Source organism: Sciurus vulgaris (genome assembly GCF_902686455.1).
Source record: "Sciurus vulgaris genome assembly, chromosome: 6".
NCBI lineage: Eukaryota > Metazoa > Chordata > Mammalia > Rodentia > Sciuridae > Sciurus > Sciurus vulgaris.
In genome coordinates this window covers 102,857,191-102,870,530 of record NC_136466.1, presented here as the reverse complement: position 1 = coordinate 102,870,530, position 13,340 = coordinate 102,857,191, and the positions used below count along the sequence as shown (strand labels likewise).

General features: G+C 35.0%; 1 protein-coding gene across 3 annotated transcripts in view; it reads left to right on the top strand.

Moving 5' to 3' along the window:
* XRCC4 (X-ray repair cross complementing 4) overlaps positions 1-13,340 on the top strand; it is a 275,312-nt gene that overhangs the window by 23,336 nt on the left and 238,636 nt on the right. For all 3 annotated transcript variants that reach the window (XM_079145568.1, XM_079145570.1, XM_079145569.1), the window contains one exon: positions 4,620-4,795. In XM_079145568.1, the coding sequence (XP_079001694.1) occupies positions 4,620-4,795 (176 nt within the window). The remainder of the gene's footprint in view (positions 1-4,619; positions 4,796-13,340) is intronic.

Genomic DNA, 13,340 nt, shown 5'->3' with positions numbered 1-13,340 from the left:
GGTCTCTTTTGATTGAAAGAATAAAAGAATTTCTTAAATATATAAAACTGGTTAGAAAAAGATTAACTGTTTTCTTTAGAGTCAGCACATTTTTAAATGAAAACTCCAGTTTCATATTTATAGTTGTCATTGATAGTAAATTCAGTATTTATACCATTTGTTTTTTAGCTAATGGAATTTAATGTGACAGAAATGTGATATTAAACTAGTATATTCTTTGGTGGTTTGTTAACATTTTGGCTTCCTGTACTGAACAAGTTTTCAAACAATTTTATAGTGCAGTCTGTTAATTTTATTTTCAAAGATATTCAATAAAGTTTGAAATTTCACATTTTATGCCTTTCATTATTCATTTCTATTTTCTTGTTCAAATTTTATGGATGGACTATGTAAGCATGTAATATTGTTTCTATGTTTAATTAAGGTTTATTATATAAAAGTAATATAGTTCTTTACAGATAGACAACATGATTAAGAACACTGAAGCAGTTAAATAATTGAAACATGAAAATACATTTCTTTCCTCTATCTCATTGTTTGTTGTTGTTCAATTTTTGAATGCTGCAACCTTTAACTTGCATAATTTTCCTTTCATTTAAGTGAAATTAAGAGGATGTGCAGTTCCCTTTTGTCTCCCCCATGCTAAATTCATTGATTTTTTTTCCTCCCACCACCAGTGTTCATTCTAAGGAATGTTTTTTGGTGGAACCTAATTATCATGTGGCCTCTCATCACTTCAGTATTGTAGAGGGTTTTAGCCAGAGATAAGTCACAAAGTGACTTGATCAATGACCATTATGTGACTCTTAAAAAAATTGCTCTCTACAGTAAGAAACGTACATCAACCATCTCTGGAGTAGTTTTAAGTTTATTGAGGAATTAATCAATATTTATTAATTATTTTACTATCGAGTAATTACATCCATTTGTAATTGTCCTAAAAAGATATTTGGTGACATATAGGTAAACAATATGACACAACTTAGTGGAAGAAGGTATTTTTGAAATATATGAAATAATTAAGTAGGTTTATGAGGTAAAATCATCTGAATTCTTAATGGAATAATGTGGTGTGTTATCTAAGCTCCTACATAAGCTTAGGATTTGTACAGCCTTTGGTTAGTTATATATAGGCAACTGAAAGAAAGAAATTTTTCTATACATCTTCATCTACCTAAAAATGGTATTAAAGCAATGCTTGCATGGCTCCTAACAGTCTGAGAATATAGTTCCTTGTTTTTAGTCATGTTGACCTGCTTACCTTTATGCCTTATTATGATGTGGTTCAGTTGCATCCTTGATGAATATTATTATTCCCATTGCTTTTATTCCTGATTACTGAATTCTGGGAGTAATGAATGCTTATAGCTGTGCTTCTTTCAAATGATATTATCACAAAATTCAACTGGTGACCATATTTTTTGGCCAGGTTTGAAGTTCTAAATAGTCAAATTTTCACATTCACCATTATAGGCATTGTCAAGTAAGCTTTTCTTTTTAGTACCTTTTTAAAATATGGTTTTTAAAGGGGAAGAGTAAATAGATGATTTCCTTTCATAATTTTCTCTCTCAAAAATTATTCTGCAATTATCATAGAATTCATAATAGGTGAAACAAAGGGTATTAAGATGATATCTAAGATGTTATCTGAAACATTATCTAAGATGTCAGCAATTGCATGTGAGCGCCATATGACTGGCATTTATGTTTATATTTATTATATTTTTAATTGTTGTTTTCCATGTGCCCCAAAAAATGCCTGGCACATATTACATGTTTATTAAGCACTTTTTGAATGGATAAATTGAATGAATAAATTTTATTAGGTATTTTCAGATAAATATCTTTTCATTGTAATGAAATTTAGTACTTTTAAGTGGAGTTTTTATCAATAGATGTTCCTTATTCTACAAGGTCTTCATTAACTGCTATTATTTGTTATTAAAGATAACAAATTTATTTTCTCTTTCTCTGCAAAATAATTTTTCCCTAGGTATTAGCAACTTTTTAAAATAATGCAAACAATTTATTAAGTTATTTCTTAAATAGGAGTTATTAATCATCCTATTTTTGTTTCATCAGAAGAACTAGTAGGGTATTTGAAAGGTCAATAGTTTTGATAGTGATGGTCATCTTCTATATGTTTCTACTTCACAGATAGAAAATATGTAGAAGTGTTGTTTTAGTCAGTTTTTTTTTTTTTTTTTTTTTTTTTTTCCTGCTGTGACTAAAAGACCTGACAAGAACAATTTTAGAGGAAGAAAAGTTTATTTGGGAGCTCATGGTTGCAAAGATCTCAGTCCTTAGACAGCCAGCTCCATTCCTTAGGGCTGGAGGTGAGGTAGGACATCATGGCAGAAGAGTTGGCAGAGGGAAGTAACTCACATGATGATCAGAAAGCAGAGAGAGAATAAGCTCAACTCACCAAATATATACCCCAAAGGTACACCCCCAGTGATCAACCTCTTCCAGCCACACTGTACCCACCTTCATTTATCACTCAGTTAATCCCTATTGGGGTTAATTCACTGATTGAATTAAGGCTTTCATAACCCAGTTATTACACCTCTGAATGTTCTTGCATTGTTTCACACATGAACTTTTGGGGGACAAGCTGTAAAATCATATAGGAACACAAAGCATTTTTATTCTTTTATCTGCTCAAAGGCTATATGAAACATGAGAATCATATTTTATTAGAGCTTTTTATAAATAACCGATCATGTAAAATGTATGGTAAATGACAAAATCATCTTTTTCATTGCCTATCATGGGGTTTCAGACACTTTAAAGTATATAGACAAAAGTTATGAAAAAATGTTTTGTTTTCAGGGATTCTTTGATCAAGATTTTCTTGTATTCTGTAATATTTCATAATAATGTGTTTTCTAAAGTCATGGATGGAAATAATTTATCCAATGCCCCATGTTTCTACCTGCTCTCAAAAAAAAAAAAAAAAAAAAAAAACTAAAAAAAACCCATAGAGACATAAATAGGAATTCTGCCTTTACTACTTATATACTTTATAATCCTAGACCTTTACTTTATCTGAGTCTCAGTTTTCTGTTTTTCAAATTGAAAATGATATGTTTTTCAGTCATGACCCATATAAAAATAAAGAACCATATAGATCTTTCATCATTGTGATAGCCTGAGCCAACATAGGAAACCTCCTAACCACACATACATTCCAAACAAATGGAATGTGGGGCTTTTATTGAACTCTTTGCCTCAAGTGTAAAACTCTTATTAAGAAGTTAACGTAGAAGTGTGATCTATAACTAGTGAAACCTCTAGGGAACCCAAGATAGGTAAACCATCCACTATCAGTTAAGACCACTTCTGCCTGGAGTGCTTGCCACTCTGGCTAAGGAGATCCATGGTTAAACATTATAAGACTCGGAAGGAAAAAATGCAAAACAAAAGTGTATCAGTAGATGGAGAAACAGGATTAATGTTCCAGAAAACAAACATGACAACCGTTTTGTAAAAGACGTTAAGTATGTTTAAAACATTCAAATATTAGAAGGGTGTGTTAGTTTATTTTGTATTATTGTAGGGAAATATCTGAGGCAGGCTGTCCTTGAAGAAACGAGGCTTATTTAGTTCATAGTTTGAGAGACTGAAAGTCCATGATCAGTCAATCCCATTGGTTTGGTCTCTGGTGTTGGCCTACTGGTGGGTAGCATCAGAACTGAGCATATGCAGGAGAAATAGATTGTATCTTGAAACCGCAACTGGATAGTAATTCAACCTAACTCTTAGAACTGTTCACTCTTGTAAGAACTGACTGAGGATACCATTAGAATTATTTTAATTCCTTCCAAGGGAAGCACTCTGAATGACCTAGGACCTCCCACTATGTCCCACCTCTTAAAATCCCAGCAAGCTCTCATATAGCTACACTGAGGATCCAATTCCCAATGCATGAACCCTTGGGGAACACACCACACCCAAACTGTATCAGACAGATAGAGTAAGGATAGTATATTATGAAAACGAAATAAGGAGAATATATAGAGATAAATAAAGAAAATATATAGATACATAGATAAGAGCATTGGAGACCAGATCTAAAGTATGCTATGTTTCACAGGGAAGATACTCAATGAATTTTAGTTCCTTTCCCAATTCTTTCTTATCACTTCCCTTCATCCACATTTTTCTATTGTTAGCACACAAGATGAAAAGAATTAACTTCACTTTTACTTAATTTGCCTACATGAGTGAGAAACAAACTATAGATCATTGAATCTTTGAGTCAAGGAAGAAAGATACTGGAAAATACTGAGCATATTAATCATAAAAGGAAATGATTTTATCTGGCTATGATTGAAGAAGGTACACAAAATGAGAATTTCCATGGTAATTTACAATGCATATATTTTATCTAAGGACTGAGAAAATATTCCAGTAGTCTAATTTTCAGATGAGATTTGAAATTAAATGCAGTTTTCAAAAATCACTAGTTACATTAAAAGGTATAATTTGACCTAGAAATACGTGGTATGGGGATTAATTTTACTTTTTGCTTAAACTTCTGTTATATGTACTTAGAGGTAAACATATTTTTCATATTTAGAAATATTCCTTTTAAAACTTGTTGATACTTTCCATAGTTTCTGAATTGGCGATTTCCCAAGAAGCTGATGACATGGCAATGGAAAGAGAAAAATATGTGGATGAACTGAAAAAGGCATTGATGTCAGAAGCAGGACCAGTGAATACATACAAGTTTGATTTTTCTAAAGAATCTTATCATTTCTCTTTTGAGAAAAACCTGAAAGATGTTTCAGTAAGTACAACTTCTGTAACTTTATAATTGGCAAGATGTCACTGCTCTTATTGAGGAATTATGCTTTAGGATCAAGAAACTAGCATATTATTCCCAGAACATCTCAGAAATAATAGCTTTGAAAGTACTTGGTTTCCAAATTAGAAGAATGATTCAAAGTTAAAGTCATTGAAATATATTAATGAATTATGAAAAGTAAAAAAATGTAAAATTTATTAATTTGTTAATGCTTTAAAAATGTTAAGTATTATAATTACATGAATGAGCAGTTGTAAACTAATAAGGCAGAAATCACGAAAACCGGTCACATATTTCATATATTATATATTTGATAATAATGATTCTATATTTTCTAATATTTTTAAGCTGATGAAATATCTTTAATCTTATGAGTGAAAGAGGTTTTTAAATTTTTTAAACTAAATTTGTCTCTAAAACAAATTCTCAATTAAGTTAATGTAGTAAAGATTTCCTTATCTTTATACTATAGATTTCATATGTGATTGATAAACAACTTTCAAAAAACCAATTCAACCTCTAATCAGTTCAGGTAAAATATAAAGATAGTAAGTCAAGAACCTTTAGTAAATGAATCACCATGTTGATCTGAATTGGTACAGGAACTGAGCAGGATGTAGAACAGATGTTCTTGTCTGCAAAGTATGCAAACTATGGAGTACTTAAGCTGAAAATTTCTATTTAAGTATTTCTGAGTCTGAGAATAGAAAAACTTGATTTTGTATTCTGCTACTTCACTGAATACATTTATTAGCTCTAGAAGTCTTCTAATGGCCTTTTATATCTTCTACATATAGGATATCATTTTCAAACAATGATATTCCTTTTCTATTTACATTCCTTTTATTTCTTTCTCTTCCCTAATTGATCTAGCTAAAATTTGAAGGTCTATATTGAATAAGAATGGTGAGAGTGATGCCTTTTTCCTTATTTTAGAGGAAATACTTTCAGTTTTTTCCCCATTCATTATGTTTGCTTTTGTTTTGTCATACATGGCCTTCATGATGTTGAGGTAAGTTTCTTTTATTCCTAGTTTCTCCAGTGGTTTTTAAAAATTTTTCTAATTAGTTATACATGACAGTAGAATGCATTTTGAAATATCATACATAAATAGAGTATAACTTCTCATTCTTTTGTTGTATATAATGTAGAATCACACTGGTTGTATAATCATATATGTACATAGGGTAATAAATCATGATCCATTCAACTTCAGGGATGCAAGATAGTTCAAAGGGTAATCTCCAGTATTTTAAATAAATGTGTCCTGCATTTTATCAAAGGTTTTTCTGCATCTATTCAGATGTCACATGATTTTTGTTGTGCTTTATATTGATATGATGAATGATATTGATTTGCATGTGTTGAACTGTCTTGCATTCCTGAAATGGAACCAATGAATCAGGATTTATCACCTTCTTAATGCATTAGTGAATACAGTTTCCTAAAATTTTATTATGGATTTTCCATCTATGTTCATCAAAGATATTTGTCTGTACTTTTCTTTGCTTCACATTGCCTTATCTAGTTTTGGTATCAGGGTGATATTTGTTTCAGTGGGTTTTGGAAGTATCCTCACCTGCATTTCTATTTCATGGAGTAATTTGAAGAACGTTGTCAATAGTCCTACTTTAAAGATCTGGTAGAACTCAGCCAAGAATCCATCTGGTCCTGGGTGTTCGTTTTAAGAAGACTTATTGTTTCAGTCTCATTGCTGCTCATTGGTCTGTTTAGGTTTCCTGTATTCCTTGGTTCAATTTTAGTAGGTTGTGTGTATCTAGAAATCTGTCCATTTTTTCCCGTTTTCTGGTATATAAGGTTTTTTAAAAATAGCACCTAATTATCCTCTCAATTTCAGTGATATCTGTAGTGATATTTCCTTTTTCATCTCTTGTTAATTTGACTCTTCTCTCTCTTTTGGTTAATTTAGTGAATTTTTTTAATCAAATTTGCTTCTTCTTTTGAAGAGCCAATTCTGTTACATTGATCCTTTTTATTGGTTTTTAATTGTTTCATTAATTTCAGCCCTGATCTTAATTATTTCCTTCCTTTTACTGGTTTAGACTTACTTTTTCTAATTTATATAGAACCTTAAGACACATTATTAGTTTGTTTATTTGGAATCTTTCCAATTTTTAATGTAGGTATTCATAACTATCTTTCCTCTTAGAATTGCCTTTATAATGTCCCAGATTTTTCTGGTATGTTGTATTTCTATTCTTTTTTTTTTTTTTTTTTTTTTTTTTTTTTTTATATTTTTTTTTTTTTTTTATTGTAAACAAATGGGATACATGTTGTTTCTCTGTTTGTACATGGCGTAAAGGCATACCATTTGTGTAATCATAAATTTACATAGAGCAATGTTGTTTGATTCATTCTGTTATTTTTTCCCTTCCCCCCACCCCTCCCACCCCTCTTTACCCTCTATACAGTAGTTCCTTCCTCCATACTTGCCCCCCTCCCTAACCCTAACTCTAACCCTTCCCTCCCCCCCATTATGTGTCAACCTCCACTTATTAGCGATATCATTCGTCCTTTGGCTTTTTGAGATTGGCTTATCTCACTTAGCATGATATTCTCCAATTTCATCCATTTGCCTGCAAATGTCATAATTTTATCATTCTTTATGGCTGAGTAATATTCCATAGTATATATATACCACAGTTTCTTTATCCACTCATCAATTGAAGGGCATCTAGGTTGGTTCCACAGTCTGGCTATTGTGAATTGAGCAGCTATGAACATTGATGTGGCTGTATTTCTGTAGTATGCAGATTTTAAGTCCTTTGGGTATAGGCCAAGGAGTGGGATAGCTGGGTCAAATGGTGGTTCCATTCCAAGTTTTCTAAGGAATCTCCACACTGCTTTCCATAGTGGCTGCACTAATTTGCAGCCCCACCAGCAGTGTATGAGTGTACCTTTCTCCCCACATCCTCGCCAACACCTGTTGTTGCTCGTATTCTTGATAATCGCCATTCTAATTGGGGTGAGATGGAACCTTAGGGTGGTTTTGATTTGCATTTCTCTTATTACTAGAGATGTTGAACATTTTTCCATATGTTTGTTGATTGCTTGTAGATCTTCTTCTGTGAAGTGTCTATTCATTTCCTTAGCCCATTTGTTGACTGGACTGTTTGAATTCTTGGAGTAGAGTTTTTTGAGTTCTTTATAGATTCTGGAGATTAGTGCTCTATCTGAAGTATGATTGGCAAAGATATTCTCCCACTCTGTAGGCTCTTTCTTCGCATTGCTGATAGTTTCCTTTGCTGAGAGAAAGCTTTTTAGTTTGAATCTATCCCAGTGGTTGATTCTAGCTTTTATTTCTTGTGCTATGGGAGTCCTGTTAAGGAAGTCTGGTCCTAGACCAACAAGATGAAGATTTGGACCTACTTTTTCTTCTATAATCTGCAGGGTCTCTGGTCTGATTCCGAGGTCCTTAATCCATTTTGAGTTTAGTTTCGTGCATGGTGAGAGATATGGGTTTAGTTTCATTCTGTTGCATATGGATTTCCAATTCTCCCAGCACCATTTGTTGAAGAGGCTATCTTTTCTCCATTGCATATTTTTGGCCCCTTTGTCTAGTATGAGAAAATTGTATTTATTTGGGTTTGTGTCCGTGTCCTCTATTCTGTACCATTGATCTACCTTTCTATTTTGGTACCAATACCATGCCGTTTTTGTTACTATTGCTTTGTAGTAGAGTTGAAGATCTGGTATTGCAATACCCCCTGTTTCACTCTTCCTGCTAAGGATTGCTTTAGCTATTCTGGGTTTCTTATTCTTCCAGATGAATTTCATGATTGCCTGCTCTATTTCTGTAAGGTACATCATTGGGATTTTAATTGGAATTGCATTGAATTTGTATAGCACTTTAGGTAGTATGGCCATTTTGACAATATTAATTCTTCCTATCCAAGAACATGGAAGATCTTTCCATCTTCTAAGGTGTTCTTTAATTTCTTTCTTTAGTGTTGTATAGTTCTCATTGTAGAGGTCTTTCACCTCTTTTGTGAGATTGATTCCCAAGTATTTTATTTTTTTCGAGGCTATTGTGAATGGGGTAGTTTTCCTAATTTCTCTTTCTGAAGATTCATCACTTATGTATAAAAATGCGTTGGATTTATGGGCATTGATCTTGTAACCTGCTACATTACTGAAATCACTTATGAGTTCTAAGAGTTTTCTGGTGGAATTTCCAGGTTCCTCTAAATATATAATCATGTCATCAGCGAACAGGGATAGTTTGAGTTCTTCTTTTCCAATTCGTATCCCTTTAATTTCTTTGGTTTGTCTAATTGCTCTGGCCAGAGTCTCAGAACGATGTTGAATAGAAGTGGTGAAAGAGGGCATCCCTGCCTTGTTCCAGTTTTTAGGGGGAATGCTTTCAGTTTTTCACCATTTAGAATGATATTAGCCATGGGCTTAGCATAAATGGCCTTTACAATATTAAGGAATGTTCCCACTATCCCTATTTTTTCTAGTGTTTTGAGCATGAAGGGGTGCTGTATTTTAATCAAATGCTTTTTCTGCATCTATTGAAATAATCATGTGATTCTTGACTTTAAGTCTATTAATATGGTGAATTACGTTTATTGATTTCCTGATGTTGAACCAACCTTGCATCCCTGGGATGAAACCCACTTGATCATGGTGCACTATCTTTTTAATATGTTTTTGTATGCGATTTGCTAAAATTTTGTTGAGAATTTTTGCGTCGATGTTCATTAAGGATATTGGTCTGAAATTTTCTTTCCTTGATGAGTCTCTGTCTGGTTTAGGTATCAGTGTGATATTGGCTTCATAGAATGAGTTTGGGAGGGTTCCCTCCTCTTCTATTTTATGGAATACTTTGAGAAGTATTGGAATGAGCTCTTCCTTAAAGGTTTTGTAGAACTCGGCTGAGAACCCATCTGGTCCCGGACTTTTCTTTGTTGGTAGGCTTTTGATGACTTCTTCTATTTCAGTACTTGAAATTGGTCTATTTAAATTGTTTATGTCCTCCTCATTCAGTTTAGGCAATTCATATGTCTCTAGAAACCTGTTGATGTCTTCGAAATTTTCTATTTTGTTGGAGTATAGATTTTCAAAATAGCTTCTAATTATGTTTTGTATTTCCATCCTGTCTGTAGTGATACTTCCTTGTTCATTCCGAATTTTAGTGATTTGGGTTTTCTCTCGTCTTCTCTTTGTTAGTGTGGCTAAAGGTTTATCAATTTTGTTTATTTTTTCGAAGAACCAACTATTTATTTTGTCAATTTTTTGTATTGTTTCTTTTGTTTCAATTTCATTGATTTCAGCTCTGAGTTTAACAATTTCCTGTCTTCTACTACTTTTGGTGCTGTTCTGTTCTTCTTTTTCTAAGGCTTTGAGCTGTAGTGTTAGGTTGTTTATTTGTTGAGTTTTACTTCTTTTATTAAATGCGCTCCATGAAATAAATTTCCCTCTAAGTACTGCTTTCATAGTGTCCCAGAGGTTTTGATATGATGTTTCTTTGTTCTCATTTACCTCTAAGAATTTTTTAATTTCCTTCCTAATATCTTCTGTTATCCATTCATCATATAATAGCATATTGTTTAATCTCCAGATGTTGGAATAGTTTCTGTGTTTTACTCTTTCATTTATTTCTAACTTCAATCCATTATGATCTGATTGAATACATGCTAGTGTCTCTATCTTCTTGTATTTGCTAACATTAGCTTTGTGGCATAATATATGGTCTATTTTAGAGAAGGATCCATGTGCTGCTGAGAAGAAAGTGTATTCACTCTTGGTTGGATGGAATATTCTATAAATGTCCGTTAAGTCTAAATTATTGATTGTGTTGTTGAGATCTATGGTTTCTTTGCTCAATTTTTGTCTGGAAGATCTGTCCAGTGGTGAGAGCGGCGTGTTAAAATCACCTAGTATTATTGTGTTGTGGTCTATTTGGTTTCTGAAATTGAGAAGGATTTGTTTGACATACATAGATGAGCCACTGTTTGGGGCATAGATGTTTATGATTGTTATATCTTGCTGATTTATGCTTCCCTTAAGCAGTATGAAATGACCTTCTTTATCCCTTCTGACTAACTTTGGCTTGAAGTCCACATTATCGGAAATGAGGATGGATACTCCAGCTTTTTTGCTGAGTCCATGTGCATGGTATGTTTTTCCCCATCCTTTCACCTTTAATCTATGGGTATCGTTTTCTATGAGGTGAGTCTCTTGCAGGCAACATATTGTTGGATCTTTCTTTTTAATCCAGTCTGCCAGTCTATGTCTTTTGATTGATGAATTCAGGCCATTAACGTTCAGGGTTATTATAGAGAAATGATTTGGTTACCCCGGTCATTTGGTTCATTTTTAAAATTTTGTTTATTTATTTGTTTGACACAACTTGTTTCCTCCTTTATTTGACAATTCCTTTAGGATAATTCCTCCCTTTGCTGATTTGCTTCTTTGTTTTTCATCTCTTCCTCATGGAATATTTTGTTGAGAATGTTCTGTAATGCTGGCTTTCTTTTTGTAAATTCTTTTAGCTTTTGTTTATCATGGAAGGATTTTATTTCATCGTCAAATTTGAAGGTAAGTTTTGCTGGGTATAAGATTCTTGGTTGGCATCCATTTTCTTTCAGGGCTTGAAAAATGTTGTTCCAGGACCTTCTAGCTTTTAGGGTCTGGATTGAAAAATCTGCTGATATGCGTATTGGTTTCCCCCTGAATGTAATTTGGTTCTTTTCTCTCACAGCCTTTAAAATTCTGTCTTTATTTTGTATGTTAGGTATTTTCATTATAATGTGCCTTGGTGTGGGTCTGTTGTAATTTTGTGTATTTGGAGTCCTGTAAGCCTCTTGAACTTGATTTTCCATTTCATTCTTCAGATTTGGGAAATTTTCTGATATTATTTCATTGAATAGGTTGTTCATTCCTTTGGCTTGTTTCTCTAGGCCTTCCTCAATCCCAATAATTCTTAAATTTGGCCTTTTCATGATATCCCATAGTTCTTGTAGATTCTGTTCATGATTTCTTACCATCTTCTCTGTTTGTTCAGCTTTGTTTTCAAGGTTAAATATTTTGTCTTCAATGTCTGAGGTTCTGTCTTCCAGGTGTTCTATCCTATTGGATATGCTTTCTATGGAGTTCTTAATTTGGTTTATTGTTTCCTTCATGTCAAGGATTTCTGTTTGGTTTTTTTTCAATATCTCTAACTCTTTATTGAAATGATCTTTTGCTTCCTGGATTTGCTCTTTTAACTGTCGATTGGTGCGATCAATCAATGCTTGCATTTGCTCTTTCATCTCATCATTCAATGCTTGCATTTGCTCTTTCATCTCCTCGTTTGCTTCTCTGATCATTTTAATTATGTACATTCTGAACTCCTTTTCTGTCATTTCTTCTGCCATGCTGTCATTGGGTTTTATTGATGTAACATCTAGATTTGTTTGCAGCATTTTCTTTCCTTGTTTTCTCATGTTGTTCAGATATCAGTGGACCGCTGAGATATTGCAGATTTCCTCTGTTGATTTACAATGACCCTGAAGATTTCTATATATATCCCCTCTTAGCCTTCAGTAGGCTGAAGTCTTGGAGGAGGTTGATAATGCGGTGCTCCACAAGGAAGCTGCCTCTCTAGGAGTGGTGGCCTTCAGGTGGGGTATATTCCCTGCTAGTGGGCAGAGGTGCCTCCACTTGTTGACCAATGGTCATCCAAAGGGGACCTAGGCTGTGGGCTGAGGCAAGGCCTGTTTGGGCCTGAGTCTCTGGTTTTACCGTCCTTGTGGGAAACCTCACCCAGCAGGGAAGACTCACCCGGTGGGGAGGTCTCGCTGGTCAGTTTCCTCCTAGAGGTTCCCCTCAATTTACAGCTACTGCCTGGGCTGGGCTGCCTTCCTCTGCAAAGTTTCCAGGGGCCCGGCCCTACCTCCTGGGCCTGGGAGCCTCACCCTTCGCAGATGAATCTCCTTAGGCTGCCCCTCCTCAGAGAATTTGCCCATAGGCCTGGAACCTTCACTCCGCCCTAAGCCTGTCTCTTTGCGGCTCTTCCACCCAGAAGCCTCCTAGATCCTGGGACCCTGTTCTGCACCTAATTGCCTGGCTGCGTGGCCCCTCCTCTGAGCAGCCACCTGTGGCCCCGAACAATCGCTCTGAGTCCCAGAGACCCGCCACAGGCCTCTTCCTCCAGACAGCCGCCCAGTATGCCGGTGCGGTCACTAGGAGTCCAAGAAACTCACTTCGTGCCTCCTCCTCCCACCAACCACCCGTAGCCCGGGGCAATCAATCACTCCGAGTCGAAGTGACCCTGCCCGTTCCTCCTCCTTCTCCAGATAACCCCCCGGGTGTTCAGGAGCAGTCCCTCTGAGTGGCTCTGAATCCACGTGACCCGCTGCACGGGTCCTCTGGGCAACCGCCCAGAGCTCTGGTGTGGTCCCTCAAGACCAAGCGTCCCACCACGCTTCTCCTCCAGGCAGCCCCCCCGTGTTCAGGAGCTGTCACTTTAAGACCAAACAACTCACCACTCGCCTTCTCCTCTGAGCAGCCGCCTGGAGCG